This window comes from Theropithecus gelada, chromosome 16, assembly GCF_003255815.1.
Source record: "Theropithecus gelada isolate Dixy chromosome 16, Tgel_1.0, whole genome shotgun sequence".
Classification (NCBI taxonomy): domain Eukaryota; kingdom Metazoa; phylum Chordata; class Mammalia; order Primates; family Cercopithecidae; genus Theropithecus; species Theropithecus gelada.
In genome coordinates, this window is record NC_037684.1 from 5894169 (window position 1) to 5910120 (window position 15952).

Sequence of the window (15952 nt, forward strand, 5' to 3'; positions counted from 1 at the left end):
ATACTCCGTCTCAAAAAAAATAATAGTAAGTCAGTAAATTAAAGAAGTAGAGATGAGGTTTCACGATGTTAGCCAGGATGGTCTCCATCTCCTGACCTCATGATCTGCCCGCCTCAGCCTCTCAAAGTGCTGGGATTACAGGCGAGAGCCACCTCTCCTGGCCTCTATGTGATTAGTCGTTTGGAAATACTATTTGGCTTATTAGGTAGGTTACGAATCATGGTAAATTAGGGTTCTCCTATCTTAAGTGTAAAGTTTTGTGTTGAAGTAGTAGTAAAAATTCTTCATCCAGAACCTTTGTGCCAAGTGTACCTAGAAATTTGAATTGAAAAAAAATAAATTTATAGAAGCGTGATATGGTACATGGTATAGATGTCATATATAACATCTTGAAGTGGAATCCTCATGTTAACTTAGGGCAAGTTTTTCCACTAAACAAATTTACCAGAAACTTACAAGAAAACGATTGGTTTTCAGATTAGCTTTTAAGATTTTGGAATCACAACTATAAAGAGCTTTGGAACTAAGTTTTGTTTTGTTTTGTTTTGTTTTGTTTTGAGATGGAGTCTAGTTCTGTGGCCCAGACTGGAGTGCAGTGGCACAATCTCGGCTTACTGCAAGCTCTGCCTCCCTGGTTCATGCCATTCTCCTCCCTCAACCTCCTGAGTAGCTGGGTTTACAGGTGCCCATCACCAAGCCCAGCTACTTTTTTGATTTTTTTTGGTTTTTTTTGTATTTTTAGTAGAGACGGGGTTTCACCTCGTTAGCCAGGATGATCTCTATCTCCTGACCTTGTGATCTGCCCGCCTTTGCCTCCAAAAGTGCTGGGATTACAGGCATGAGCCATCGAGCCCAGCCCAGTAACTATGTTTTTTATAGCTCACGTATAAGTTTTTCTGTTTGTTTGTTTTTGTTTTTTTGGTTTTGTTTTGTTTTGTTTTTAAATTGGAGTCTCGCTTTCTTGCCCAGGCTGGAGTGCAGTGGTGCAATCTTAGCTCACTGCAAGCTCCACCTCCCGGGATCATACAGTCTCCTGCCTCAGCCTCCAGAGTAGCTGGGACTATAGGCGCTGGCCAGCATGCCTGGCTAAAAAATTTTTTTTTTTTTTTTTGTATTTTTAATAGAGACGGGGTTTCACCGTTTTAGCCAGGAGAGTCTTGATCTCCTAAGCTCATGATCTGCCTGCCTCGGCCTCCCAAAAAATTAGGCCGGGCATGAGCCACTATACCCGGCCTATTTTTTTGTATTTTTAGTAGAGATGGGGTTTCACCGTGTTAGCCAGGATGGTGTTGATCTCCTGACCTTGTGATCCGCTCACCTAGGCCTCCTCCCTAAGTGCTGGGAATTACAGGCATGAGCCACCGCGCCCAGGCTGCAGTGCAGTGGCATGATCTTGGCTCAGCACAACCTCAGCCTCCCGGTTTCAGGAATTCTCCTGCCTCAGCCTCCCGAGTAGCTGAGATTACAGGCGCACACCACCATGCCCAGCTAATTTTTGTATTTTTAGTAGAGACAGGGTTTCATCATGTAGGCCAGACTGGTCTCAAACTACTGACCTCAGGTGATCCACCCATCTCGGCCTCCCAAAGTGCTGGGATTACAGGCATGACATCGTGCCCAGCCAGTTTTTAAGAGGAAAAAACATTTTCAAATAGAGTTAACTTTCTGCTGAGTTTAAGGCCCAAGTTGCAGTGTTCTATCATTTTTATTTTACTTTTTTTTTTTTGAGACAGGATCTATCTCTCTCACCCTGGCTGGAGTGCAGTGGTGCCATCTCAGCAACTGCCTCCCAGGCTCAAGAGATCCTCCCACCTTAGCCCTCCATACAGATAGCACTACAGGCTCGTGCCACCACACCGTGTTAATTTTTGTATTTTTTGGTAGAGATGGGATTTTGCTGTCACCCACGCTGGTCTCAAACTCCTGAGCTCAAGCAATCTACCTCCCTCAGCGTCCCACAGTACTGGGACTACAGACTTGAGCCGCTGCGCCTGGCCAAGTTCTGTCGTTTTTGTATCTGTCCAGTAGGAACATTTTCCTTGACCTGAGAGCACTTGTGTGTCTTTATCTGCCTGTTTAAAGAAGGCAGAAGGCTTAAGTTGTCCTCTTTGACCACCCATGTACACTCATTGTGTGCAGGTCACAGTAATGGTCAGATTAAAGAGATATAGGAAATGGGGCCAGGCGCAGTGGCTGACAACTGTAATCCCAGCACTTCGGAAGACCAGGGTGGGTGGATTGCTTGAAGCCCAGGAGTTCAAGACCAGCCTGGGCAACATAGTGACACCCTGTCGCTTATAAAAAATAAAAAATATAAATAAAATAAATGGCCTGTGTCAGGGGAAAGGTTTTCCAAGTAAACTGTAGTGTGGGCACTTCTCAGAATACTCAGAAGCCAGTGAAATAGGTAAAAGATTACATTGAAACTAAGAAAAAGTTATATACAAATTATACCTAATAGTTAAGTAAGGAAATATAAATACCCCTTTTTTTTTTTTCTTTTGGAGACGGAGTCTTGCTCCGTCACCCGTGCTGGAGTGCAGTGGCATGACCTCAGCTCACTGCACCCTCTGCCTCCCGGGTTCAAGCAATTCTTCTGCCTCAGCCTCCCAAGTAGCTGGGACTACAGGCATGTGCCACCATGCCTGGCTAGTTTTTATATGTATATATTTTCTTAGTAGAGATGGCGTTTCACCATGTTAGCCAGGCTGGTCTCAAACTTCTGACCTCAGGCAGTACGCCCACCTCAGCTTCCCAAAGTGCTGGGAATGCAGACATGAGCCACCGTGCCCGGCCTGAAATAATTTTAATATACTAAGTATAACTTTCTGATAAACCATCACTTAGTGTCTGCTCACACCTGGGCTCTGAGAATACAAACACCAATTAAAACCACACTCTGGGCTGGACATGCTGACTCACATCTGTAATCCTAGTGCTTTTGGAGGCCGAGAAGAGCAGATTGCCTGAGCTCAGGAGTTCGAGACCAGCCTGGGCAACATGGTGAAACCCTGTCTCTACTAAAATACAAGCAATCAGCCGGGTGTGGTGGCGGGTACCTGTAATCCCAGCTACTCAGGAGGCTGAGGCACGAGACTTGCTTGAACCCAGGAGGTGGAGGTTGCAGTGAGCTGAGATTGTGCCACTGCACGCCAGCCTGGGCAACAAAGTGAATCTTTGTCTCAACAGCAAAAAAAACACAACCACACTCTGACCTCAAAAGTGCTTAAAACAGCATGGTAATGACATATAATTACTTGGAGTTACTTTTTTAATTGTTTAGGATATGGGAGGTGGTTTTTTGTTTTTGTTTTTTGAGACAGAGTTTCGCTTTTGTCACCCAGGCTGAAGTGCAGTGGTGTGGTCTCAGCTCACTGCAACCTCCACCTCCCGGGTTCAAGCAATTCTCCTGCTTCTGCCTCCTGAGCAGCTAGGATTGCAGGTGCCCACCACCATGCCCGGCTAATTTTTTGTGTCTTTAGTAGAGACGGGGTTTCGCCATGTTGGGCAGGCTGGTCTCTAACTCCTGACCTCATGATCCGCCTGCCTTGGCCTCCCAATGTGCTGGGATTACAGGCATGAGCCACCGCGCCGGGCCGGAGGTGCTTTTTTTTTTTTTTTTTTTTTTCTTTTGAGACGGAGTCTCACTCTGTCGCCCAGGCTGGAGTGCAGTGGCCGGATCTCAGCTCACTGCAAGCTCCGCCTCCTGGGTTTATGCCATTCTCCTGCCTCAGCCTCCCGAGTAGCTGGGACTACAGGCACCCGCCACCTCACCCGGCTAGTTTTTTTTTGTATTTTTTAGTAGAGACGGGGTTTCACCAGGTTAGCCAGGATGGTCTCGATCTCCTGACCTTGTGATCCGCCCGTCTCGGCCTCCCAAAGTGCTGGGATTACAGGCTTGAGCCACCGCGCCCGGCCCGGAGGTGCTTTTTAAGGAAAAAATATGTCCTGCCAACAGATCTTTTTTTTTTTTTTTTTTTTTTTTGAGGCGAAGTCTGGCTCTGTCGCCCAGGCTGGAGTGCAGTGGCCGGATCTCAGCTCACTGCAAGCTCCACCTCCCGGGTTTACGCCGTTCTCCTGCCTCAGCCTCCGGGGTAGCTGGGACTACAGGCGCCCACCACCTCACCCGGCTAGTTTTTTGTATTTCTTAGTAGAGATGGGGTTTCACAGTGTTAGCCAGGATGGTCTCGATCTCCTGACCTCGTGATCCGCCCGTCTCGGCCTCCCAAAGTGCTGGGATTACAGGCTTGAGCCACCGCGCCCGGCCCCTGCCAACAGATCTTAACATCAGCTTAGGGATGCTGATTATGGGTATTATTCCCACAGTCATCAGTTGAGGGAAATAACAGAAATGTATTTAAATACCACAAGTAGAATTCTGTGAAACCTTTAGTATTTAATAGTTTTTGTGAGGTACGTTATTTTGCTTTTCAAAAGCAGTGTTTTTATTGAATATAAAAGTGTATGTTTTCAGCTGTTAAAGAATCATTGACTACAGATCTGCAAACAAGAAAAGAAAAGGATACTCCAAATGAAAACCGACAGAAATTAAGAATATTTTATCAGGTAAACATAGCTGACCTTTCTTAAATTAATTATGAAATGTATTTGTTGTTTGTCAAACATGAATATTTTTTATTTTTATTTTATTTATTTGAGACAGGGTCTCACTTTGTTGCCCAGGCTGGAGTGCAGTGGTACAATCTCAGCTCACTGCAACCTCTGCCTCTTGGGTTCAACCAGATTCTCACACCTCAGCCTCCCAAGTAACTGATTACAAGCACACGCCGTCACTCCCAGCTAATTTTTATAGTTTTTATGGAGACGAGGTTTTACTATGTTGCCCAGGCTTATCTTGAGCTCCAAGCGATACATTTGACAGTGTCTGCCTTGGCCTCCCAAAATGCTGGGATTAACAGGCACGAGTGACCTCGCCTCGCTGGGTATATTTAATTGAAGAGAATATCTCTAATTTGATTTTCCTTTTAAATTTTTAAAACTATTTTTAGAAGTGATGTTTAAACAAAATATCTTATTATGCATAAATTGGAGATTTGCTTTTTTTTTTTTTTTTTTAATTGTTTTTAGTTTCTCTATAACAACAATACAAGGCAACAAACTGAAGCAAGAGATGACCTGCATTGCCCTTGGTGCACTCTGAACTGCCGCAAACTTTATAGTTTACTCAAGCATCTTAAGCTCTGCCATAGCAGATTTATCTTCAACTATGTTGTGAGTAATTTTTCATATTTTCTCAATTTGTATTAAGAACATCTCTTGTACCCCACAAATATATACACCTGTGTACCCACAAAAATTTTAAAAATTAAAAAAGGGAAAAAATATGCATTAAGTACAAGACAGCTTGACTTTCAAAAATTGCACTTTGTATAAAAATAACAAATTTCTGTATTTGATAGATTGCTGTATATATGGATTACCGTGAATGATTCAGAGTTGACATGTATTTGGAATTATAATTAATGTTTGTGTAGTGTGTCTTAAGTGACTCACAAAATCCTCAACCAACTCTTTGAATTAAATAATTTTCTTATTCTTGCTCAACCAAGAAATAAATGACATAGTTAAGATTTTAACACATTTTGTTGACCCCAGGTCTTCTGACTGCCTGTTTTACCATGCTGGTGTGCCTGGCCTATTTTAGTTTTCTAAATATTAAGAACCCACAGATTCTTTAATTAAATTGGAGGGATATTTAGGATAGGATAATTAATATTTTTTTGACATTTTTGTTGCAGTATCATCCAAAAGGTGCTAGGATAGATGTTTCTATCAATGAGTGTTATGATGGCTCCTATGCAGGAAATCCTCAGGATATTCATCGCCAACCTGGATTTGCTTTTAGTCGCAACGGACCAGTTAAGAGAACACCTATCACACACATTCTTGTGTGCAGGTCGGTAAAAAGGGCATATACCAAAAGTTTAAGCTCTGATTTTTACTGATATTGGAGGAAGAAAGGAGCCAGACGAAGCTACTAGTTAGGTGGAAATTATTTTTCAGTATTAGGTGTCTGTGGGGTTGTTAACTGCTTTATAACACTTGATAGCTCCTATTTCTACAGAGGTTTCCTCACTTTTTCTTTGAACTTTATCCTTAAGTTTTAATAATGTTAATGTCACTACTGCTGCAGTGGTTAGTGAGATTAAAGAATTTTGTTAGTAGAAGTTTCTGGAGAATTGCTTGAACCTGGGAGGTTGAAGTTGCAGTGAGCCGAGGTCATGCCATTGCGCTGCAGCCTGGCAACAAAAGCGAAACTTCATCTCAAATAATAATAATAGTAATAAATAAAATTACAAAGGGGGAATTTTTAATCTTAGTAAAACTGAAAAAAATTTTAAGGCAGGTGTATGTAACCAGTGTTAGGACTTTTCTGCTTTGTGAATATACATGAGTTAGAATATACAATTTTGACATGTAGAATTTTATATGCATATTCCTATCTGAATGGGCCCTATCTAGCACTTCATTTCTTTTTCCTCCTTTTTAACTATAAATTTTCACACACAGAAAGATAGTTTTAAAACTGTGTTTGAATTAATATGTAATAGGTTTGATTTACATTATGTACCGAAAGAAAATAATTATTGGGGCTGTGCCTCTAATACTGTTGTTTTGTGGTTAGTTTTTTATAAAATGGTGATGTTGCAGATTATCAGAGATCTCAACTCCTAGTCGTGAGGTTAGATGGTATACATGTAGAGACCATAAATCAACATTTATTTCTTTTCATTAGGCCAAAACGAACAAAAGCAAGCATGTCTGAATTTCTTGAATCTGAAGATGGAGAAGTAGAACAGCAAAGAACATATAGTAGTGGCCACAATCGTCTGTATTTCCATAGTGATACCTGCTTACCTCTCCGTCCACAAGAAATGGAAGTAGATAGTGAAGATGAAAAGGATCCTGAATGGCTAAGAGAAAAAACCATTACAGTAATTATTATTACCATCTTTATTGGCAATTGTCTTGAAATATTAATTTGTTTTGAAAATTGCTTAATATGAACTAGACTTTCAGTGTAAAGCAACTCTTTTTTTAAAAAATTAAGGAATCCGCCGGGCGCGGTGGCTCAAGCCTGTAATCCCAGCACTTTGGGAGGCCGAGACGGGCGGATCACGAGGTCAGGAGATCAAGACCATCCTGGTTAACACGGTGAAACCCCGTCTCTACTAAAAAATACAAAAAAAACCTAGCCGGGCGAGGTGGCAGGCGCCTGTAGTCCCAGCTACTCGGGAGGCTGAGGCAGGAGAATGGCGTAAACCCGGCAGGCGGAGCTTGCAGTGAGCTGAGATCCGGCCATTGCACTCCAGCCTGGGTGACAGAACAAGACTCCGCCTCAAAAAAAAAAGAAAAAAAAAAAAAAAAATTAAGGAATCCGGCCGGGCGCGGTGGCTCAAGCCTGTAATCCCAGCACTTTGGGAGGCCGAGGCGGGTGGATCACGAGGTCAGGAGATCGAGACCATCCTGGCTAACATGGTGAAACCCCGTCTCTACTAAAAATACAAAAAAAAACTAGCCGGGCGTGGTGGCGGGCGCCTGTAGTCCCAGCTACTCGGAGGCTGAGGCAGGAGAATGGCGTGAACCTGGGAGGCGGAGCTTGCAGTGAGCCGAGATCGCGCCACTGCACTCCAGCCTGGGTGACACAGCGCGAGACTCCGTCTCAAAAAAAAAAAAAAAAAAAATTAAGGAATCCAGAAATGTACAATTTTTTAAATTGTCACGTTAAAAGTTAACCAGGTTAGGTTGGGGGTGGTCACTCATCCCTGTAATCCTAGCACTTTTGGAGGCAGTCAGATTGCCTGAGTTCAGGAGTTCAAGACCAGTCGACAACATGGCGAAACCCGGTCTCTACTAAAAATGCAAAAAATTAGCTGGGTATGGTGGCACGCACTTGTAGTCCCAGCTACTCAGGAGGCTGAGGCAGGAGAGTCGCTTAACCCCAGGAGGTGGAGGTTGCAGTGAGCCAGGATTATACCACTGCACTCCAGCCTGGGTGATAGAGCGAGACCCTGTCTCAAAACAAAAAAGTTACCAAGTTAAAGGGAAGATGGATTTTCTTCAAGTAAATTTGTATTGTGTGTTTTCATTTCTATATTTATAGGTAATCGTAATTTAACCTTTCCCTTTTCATTTATTTGCTTGCTTATTTATTTATTTATTTTCTGAGACAGAGTCTCCTCTGTCGCCCAGGCTGGAGTGGAGTGGCATGATCTCGGCTCACTGCAAGCTCCACCTCCCGGGATCACGCCATTCTCCTGCCTCAGCCTTCCGAGTAGCTGGGACTACAAGCGCCTGCCACCACACCCGGCTAATTTTTTGTATTTTTTTTTTAGTAGAGACGGGGTTTCACCATATTAGCCAGGATGGTCTTGATCTCTTGACTTTGTGATCCGCCCACCTCGGCCTCCCCAAGTGCTGGGATTACAGGCGTGAGCCACCACACCCGGCTACCTTTCCCTTTTTAAATGATGGCAGGTGTGCGGGCTCACACCTGTAATCCCAACACTTTGGTAAGGTGAGTTGGGCTGATCACCTGAGGTCAGGAGTTTGAGACCAGCCTCGCCAACATGGCAAACCCCTTCTCTACTAATAGAAAATACAACAGTTAGCTGGGCATGGTAGCATGTGCTTGTGATCGAAGCTGCTCGGGAGGCTGAGACAGGAGAATCGCTTGAACCCGGAAGGTCAAGGTTTAAGTGAGCTGAGTGCCACTGTACTTCAGCCTGGGCGACAGAGCAAGACTCTGTCTCTAAATAAATGAATAAAATACAATAAAATGACTACTTACATAGAAGTCAATTTTAAGAAATGTTACCACTTTGCTGTAAAATATGTTGTGGTATTTTTGGTTCCAAAACATTGTTTTTGACATACTCACAAATTTTTCTTAAAGTATGTTACATTTATTCTGTGTTTAATAGGTGTTTTTCGTTCTTTTCCCCAGCAAATTGAAGAATTTTCTGATGTTAATGAAGGAGAGAAAGAAGTGATGAAACTCTGGAATCTCCATGTCATGAAGCATGGGTAGGGTATTTCTAAATTAATTTAAATATTTTATTCTTTATGGTCTTTTGCTGTTTTCCATTCTAGAAATCTAAAATTCAATCAATGTATATGTGTCCCAAATCTTATTCTAGTTCAGTGTTTTTTGGTTTGGCAGGTTTTTTTTAGGTACAAAGACGTTCCTTTTGGTATTATTTTTAACAGTGAATTAATATTATATTCATTAGTATTAATAAAATCAGGGCAAAAACTGGGCCTTGTCTTTAGAACTTGTTGCAGAGATGTGAGTCATTGCAACATTATGTATCAGGGTTGTGATTCCATCACCTTTCAAGAGGAACAGACTGCTACAACCCTGGTGTCTGTAGAAAATGGTGTCATCATTATAGACCTTCCTCAGAAATCACTGGTGCCCATCCTAACTCTTGTAGTAGTGTTTCTCCCATGCTTGCAAACTCTATCAGGGTTGACTCATTCACACTCAAAACATCTTATAGAGCTGGGCGTGGTGGCGCACACCTGTAATCCCAGCACTCTGAGAGGCCAAGGTGGGTGGATCACTTGAGGTCAGAAGTTTGAGACCAACCTGGCCAATATGGTGAAACCCTGTCTCCACTAAACATACAAAAATTAGCTGGGTGTGTTGTCACACACCTGTAATCCCACTTACTCGGGAGGCTGAGGCACTAGAATTGCTTGAAGAACCCGGAAAGTGGAAATTACAGTGAGCCAAGATTGCACCACTGCACTCCAGCCTGGGCAACAGAGTGAGACCCTGTCTCCAAAAAAAAAAAAAAAAAAAAAGCCACCTTGGTGGGACCCACGACCAGGGAGCAGCAGAAGGCAAGACAGAGCTGGAGGTTCATTTAATGACCCAATTTTCATGCCTTTTATTGCCATGTGTTACATGTCTGGAAATCCTGAAAATTACCACAGTTATTACCACAATTTTTAACAATTGGTTAATTTTTCAGAATAAAACATGAGGCTTTTTGGATTTGTTTACCATTTCATAGAGGTGAAAGGAGAACAATTTTTGTTTCTTACTCCTTTGCAGCTAAAAGTATGTTCCTGGCTTGGTGTGGTGGCTCACACTTATAATGCTGGCATTTTAGGATGCCAAGGCAGGAGGATCACTGGAATTGAGGAACTAAAGACCAACCTGGGCAACATAGTGAGACCTTGTGTCTACTAAATTTTTTTTTTTTTTTTTTTTTTTTTGAGACAGAGTCTCTCTCTGTCGCCCAGGCTGGAGTGCAGTGGTGCGATCTCGACTCACTGCAAGCACCGCCTCCCAGGTTCATGCCATTCTCCTGCCTCAGCCTCCCGAGCAGCTGGGACTACAGGCACCCGCCACCACGCCCAGCTAATTTTTTTGTATTTTTGGTAGAGACGGGGTTTCACCATGTTAGCCAGGATGGTCTCAATCTCCTGACCTCGTGATCCACCCACCTGGGCCTCTCAAAGTGCTGGAATTACAGGCATAATTACCCGACCCACCCAAGTATTTTATGCTTTTTTTTTTTTTTTGAGACGGAGTCTGGCTGTGTCGCCCGGGCTGAAGTGCAGTGGCCGGATCTCAGCTCACTGCAAGCTCCGCATCCCAGGTTTACGCCATTCTCCTGCCTCAGCCTCCCGAGTAGCTGGGGCTACAGGCGCCTGCCGCCTCGCCCGGCTATTTTTTTGTATTTTTTAGTAGAGATGGGGGTTTCACCGTGTTAGTCAGGATGGTCTCGATCTCCTGACCTCGTGATCCGCCCATCTCGGCCTCCCAAAGTGCTGGGATTACAGGCTTGAGCCACCGTGCCCGGCCGTATTTTATGCTTTTAAGACTGCTTATGTAATTGAAGAACAGAAATTATATCTACTGTTCTAATGGCACCTGTTTAAGCTTAACTTAGATTAAATCTCTTGAAATTTCTAAAATGGTAAGCTCATTCAGATGATTAAGGCTCAGTTTCTCTATAGTTTTACCGCTTTTTTTATCATCTTTTATTTACTGGAATTGGATATAGTCTTCTTATAATGGTTATCACTATTGCATTTGACAAAAATGCCTTGTATTGCTATTGATTTTCTGTTTTTATTAAATAGGTTTATTGCTGACAATCAAATGAATCATGCCTGTATGCTGTTTGTAGAAAATTATGGACAGAAAATAATTAAGAAGAATTTATGTCGAAACTTCATGCTTCATCTAGTCAGCATGCATGACTTTAATCTTATTAGCATAATGTCAATAGATAAAGCTGTTACCAAGCTCCGTGAAATGCAGCAAAAATTAGAAAAGGGGGAATCTGCTTCCCCTGCAAACGAAGAAATAACTGAAGAACAAAATGGGACAGCAAATGGATTTAGTGAAATTAACTCAAAAGAGAAAGCTTTGGAAACAGATAGCGTCTCAGGGGTTTCAAAACAGAGCAAAAAACAAAAACTCTGAAAAGATCTAACCCCATGTTATGGACAAACACTGAAATTACATTTTAGGGAATTCATCCTCTAAGAAGAATTATGTTTTTGTTTGTAATCATAGGTTCCAAACAGGCACTGTTAGATGAAGTAAATGATTTCAACAAGGATATTTGTATCAGGGTTCTACTTCACTTCATTATGCAGCATTACATGTATATCACTTTCATTGATATCATTAAAACCTTCTCTAGTTTAAGCATGAAAAGCAATATTTCAAAGAAAGTATTTTTAAATTCAACAGTTGTCATCAAATATGTTGAATTGATAATCTAGAAATTATTTCATATATCAATTAGAATTTTTTTGCATTTATGACTGGCTGTTTTTCTACTTTGTAATTGTGAGACATTTTCTTGGGGAGGGAAAATTGGAATGGTTCCCTTTTTTAGAAATTGAAGCGGTCTTCATATATCAACTACAGAAAAGAAAAAAAAGGATTGAAATTGAAGGATTTTTATGAAATTATATTCCATTACTATTTGCAGTCAAACTTAGATCCTTGTTTTTGAAATCATTTATCAATTCAGAATGAAAAATTTTAATGTGAGATATTTTACATTACATAAGTTCATTTTACAATTAAAAAATAGCACTTCTTCATCTTATGCCTGTTTGAGACGATAATAAATTTTCACATTGTTGACAGTGAAATGCCATGTTGGTTTATAAGATTACTGACCATTTTGTTTTCATGTGGATAATTTTAGTGCATTGCTCACTCAGTATGTTTTTTTTTTAACTTGAACATTTTGCTTGTTTTGGTTTTTCTTTTTTAATTAGATAATCACATGGAAAATTCAGCTGTTCGTATCTTTAAATTAGGATTGCAAACCAAGGGAAGAACACGCTTGAGATTTTAAAATGTCACTTATATGGGGAGAAGTGTTCTTAAAAAGTCAACCAGAAAACTGTTATGCCTTTTATTTCTTTGCAAGGATGTCTTTGTAATGTGTTTCATGAATAGAATATCCAATACAGATAAGCTGACTTGAATCATTTTGAGCAATTTTGCCCTGTGTTATATGTGTTTCATGCACATATTTGCAGTTGGATTTTCTCCAACAGAAAGTGGATTCACTACTGGCACATTAACAAGCACCAATAGGTTTTATTCCAACTCCGAGCACTGTGGTTGAGTAACATCACCTCAATTTTATATTATCCTTAAAGATATTGCATTTTCATATTCTTTATTTATAAAGGATCAATGCTGCTGTAAATACAGGTATTTTTAATTTTAAGATTTCATTCCACCACCATCAGATGCAGTTCCCTATTTTGTTTAATGAAGGGATATATAAGCTTTCTAATGGTGTCTTCAGAAATTTATAAAATGTAAATACTGATTTGATTGGTCTTTAAGATGTGTTTAACTGTGAGGCTATTTAACGAATAGTGTGGATGTGATTTGTCATCCAGTATTAAGTTCTTAGTCATTGATTTTTGTGTTTAAAAAAAAAATAGGAAAGAGGGAAACTGCAGCTTTCATTACAGATTCCTTGATTGGTAAGCTCTCCAAATGATGAGTTTTAGTAAACTCTGATTTTGCCTCTGGATAGTAGATCTCGAGCATTTATCTCGGGCTTTAATTTGCTAAAGCTGTGCACATATGTAAAAAAAAAAAATAGATTATTTTAGGGGAGATGTAGGTGTAGAATTATTGCTTATGTCATTTCTTAAGCAGTTATGCTCTTAATGCTTAAAAGAAGGCTAGCATTGTTTGCACAAAAAGTTGGTGATTCCCTCCCCCAAATAGTAATAAAATTACTTCTGTTGAGTAAACTTTTTATGTCATCGTAAAAGCTGAAAAAATCCCTTTGTTTCTATTTATAAAAAAAAAGTGCTTTTCTATATGTACCCTTGATAACAGATTTTGAAGAAATCATGTAAGATGATAAAGCATTTGAATGGTACAGTAGATGTAAAAAAAATTCAGTTTAAAAGAACATTTGTTTTTACATTAAATGTTTATTTGAAATCAAATGATTTTGTACATAAAGTTCAATAATATAAAAGCTGTATTCTGTTTTGGGGTTTTTTGTTATTATGCATTGTTAACATGTACATTAAAATTTTGGTTTAGATAGCATAGTAAGAATTCAGCCTCAGATGAGTCAGAGCTAATAAGAAATTAGGAAAATCTTTTTTTTTTTTTTTTTTTTTTTTTTGAAACAGAGTCTCACGCTGTCGCCCAGACTGGAGTGCAGTGGCGCGATCTCGGCTCACTGCAAGCTCCGCCTCCTGGGTTCACGCCATTCTCCTGCCTCAGCCTCCTGAGTAGCTGGGACTACAGGCGCCCGCCACCGCGCCCGGCTAATTTTTTTGTATTTTTAGTAGAGACGGGGTTTCACTGTGGTCTCGATCTCCTGACCTTGTGATCCGCCCGCCTCGGCCTCCCAAAGTGCTGGGATTACAGGCGTGAGCCACTGCGCCCGGCTGAAATTAGGAAAATCTTAATGTGAAATCCTGCTTTCATCAGTTACAACTAGTATGTCATTTATGGTATTACATAAATATTTAAAAACTTTTAGTTCAGAGTAATGTCAATTATTAGTCACCCACATAGCTACGCATCTTTGGTTGTGGATTTTTTTCTTTTAAGTGAAAAAATTTATCTTGGTAATTAGAAAGCTCATAGAGGCCAGGTATGGTGGCTCACACCTGTAATCCCAACACTTCGGGAGGCTGAGGTGGGTGCATCACAAGGTCAGGAGGTCAAGACCAGCCTGGCCAACATAGTGAAACCCTGTCTCTACTAAAAATAAAATAATTAGCTGGGCATGGTGGCATGCGCCTGTAATCCCAGCTACTCGGGAGTCTGAGGCAGGAGAATCGTTTGAAACCAGGAGGCAGAGGTTGTGAGCAGAGATCGCACCATTGTACTCCAGCCTGGGCAACAGAGCAAGACTCTGTCTCCAAAAGAGAAAAGAAAAAATTAGCTGAGTGTGGTGGTGCACACCTGTAGTCTCAGCTACTCCAGAGTCTGAGGAGATCACTTCAGCCTGGGAGGTTGAGGCTGCTGTGAGCCATGTTCATGCCAGGCACTCCATCCTGGGTGACAGAGTGAGACTCTGTCTCAAAAAAAAAAAAGTATACTGAATATTAGATACTGCTTCAGTAAATAATTTCTAAAATTATTTAAATACTGATTACTGAATGTGAAAGGAAATTTTTGAAAACTATTTTGGGGCCTGGCATACTGGCTCATGCCTGTAATTCCAGCACTGTGGGAGGCTGAGGTGGGAGGAGGTGTTTTGAGATCAGGCTAGGCAACATAGTGAGGAAACTCCATCTTTATTAAAATATAGGAAAATTGGCTGGGCGCCGTGGATCACCGAGGTCAGGAGTTCAAGACCAACCTGGCCTATATGGTAAAACTCCATCTCTACTAAAAATACAAAATTAGCTGGGCGTTGTGGCGGGCACCTGTAATCCCAGCTACTGGGGAGGCTGAGGCAGGAGAATCACTTGAACCCGGGAGGCGGAGGTTGCGGTGAGCCAAGATCGCACCACTGCACTCCAGCCTGGACAACAAGACTGAAACTCTGTCTCAAAAAAAAAAAACAGAAAAAGCAGGAAAAGATGGATTAAGAACACAGACGGTTTCATCAAGATGGAAGTTGGCAGATGTCACTGTTCAGAAGAAAAGGAGAAACAGACACTCAACACAGTTATGGCCGGAAAATAAATTGGTACAACCTCTAGAGAAAGCAATCTGGTGCTTTATGTTAAAATCGCAATGCAGATAACCTTTGCCCTAGTAACTCAATTTTTAGGAATTTATCCTCCGTGTGAACTAGAATATAAATTGACAAATTGTCACCACTGTTAAAAATAGCAGATTAGGGCCGGGCGCGGTGGCTCAAGCCTGTAATCCCAGCACTTTGGGAGGCCGAGACGGGTGGATCACGAGGTCAGAAGATCGAGACCATCCTGGCGAACACGGTGAAACCCCGTCTCTACTAAAAAAAATACAAAAAACTAGCCGGGCGAGATGGCGGGCACCTGTAGTCCCAGTTACTTGGGAGGCTGAGGCAGGAGAATGGCGTAAACCCGGGAGGCGGAGCTTGCAGTGAGCTGAGATCCGGCCACTGCACTCCAGCCCGGGCGACAGAGCGAGACTCCGTCTCAAAAAAAAAAAAAAAAAAAAAAATAGCAGATTAGGCCGGGCGCGGTGGCTCAAGCCTGTAATCCCAGCACTTTGGGAGGCCGAGACGGGCGGATCACGAGGTCAGGAGATCGAGACCATCCTGGCTAACACGGTGAAACCCCGTCTCTACTAAAAATAAAAGAAAATTAGCCGGGCGAGGTGGCGGGCGCCTGTAGTCCCAGCTACTCGGGAGGCTGAGGCAGGAGAATGGCGTGAACCCAGGGGGGCGGAGCTTGCAGTGAGCCGAGATCTCGCTACTGCACTCCAGCCTGGGGCACAGAGCAAGACTCCGTCTCAAAAAAA

General features: G+C 41.8%; 1 protein-coding gene across 2 annotated transcripts in view; it reads left to right on the plus strand.

Moving 5' to 3' along the window:
* SUZ12 (SUZ12, polycomb repressive complex 2 subunit) overlaps positions 1 to 13525 on the plus strand; it is a 67072-nt gene extending 53547 nt beyond the window's left edge. For both annotated transcript variants that reach the window (XM_025361624.1, XM_025361625.1), the window contains 6 exons: positions 4475 to 4566; positions 5089 to 5232; positions 5760 to 5917; positions 6758 to 6956; positions 8969 to 9048; positions 11122 to 13525. In XM_025361624.1, coding sequence (XP_025217409.1) covers positions 4475 to 4566; positions 5089 to 5232; positions 5760 to 5917; positions 6758 to 6956; positions 8969 to 9048; positions 11122 to 11467 — 1019 coding nt within the window. In that variant the 3' untranslated portion in view covers positions 11468 to 13525. The remainder of the gene's footprint in view (positions 1 to 4474; positions 4567 to 5088; positions 5233 to 5759; positions 5918 to 6757; positions 6957 to 8968; positions 9049 to 11121) is intronic.
* The last annotated feature ends 2427 nt before the right edge of the window (positions 13526 to 15952 follow it).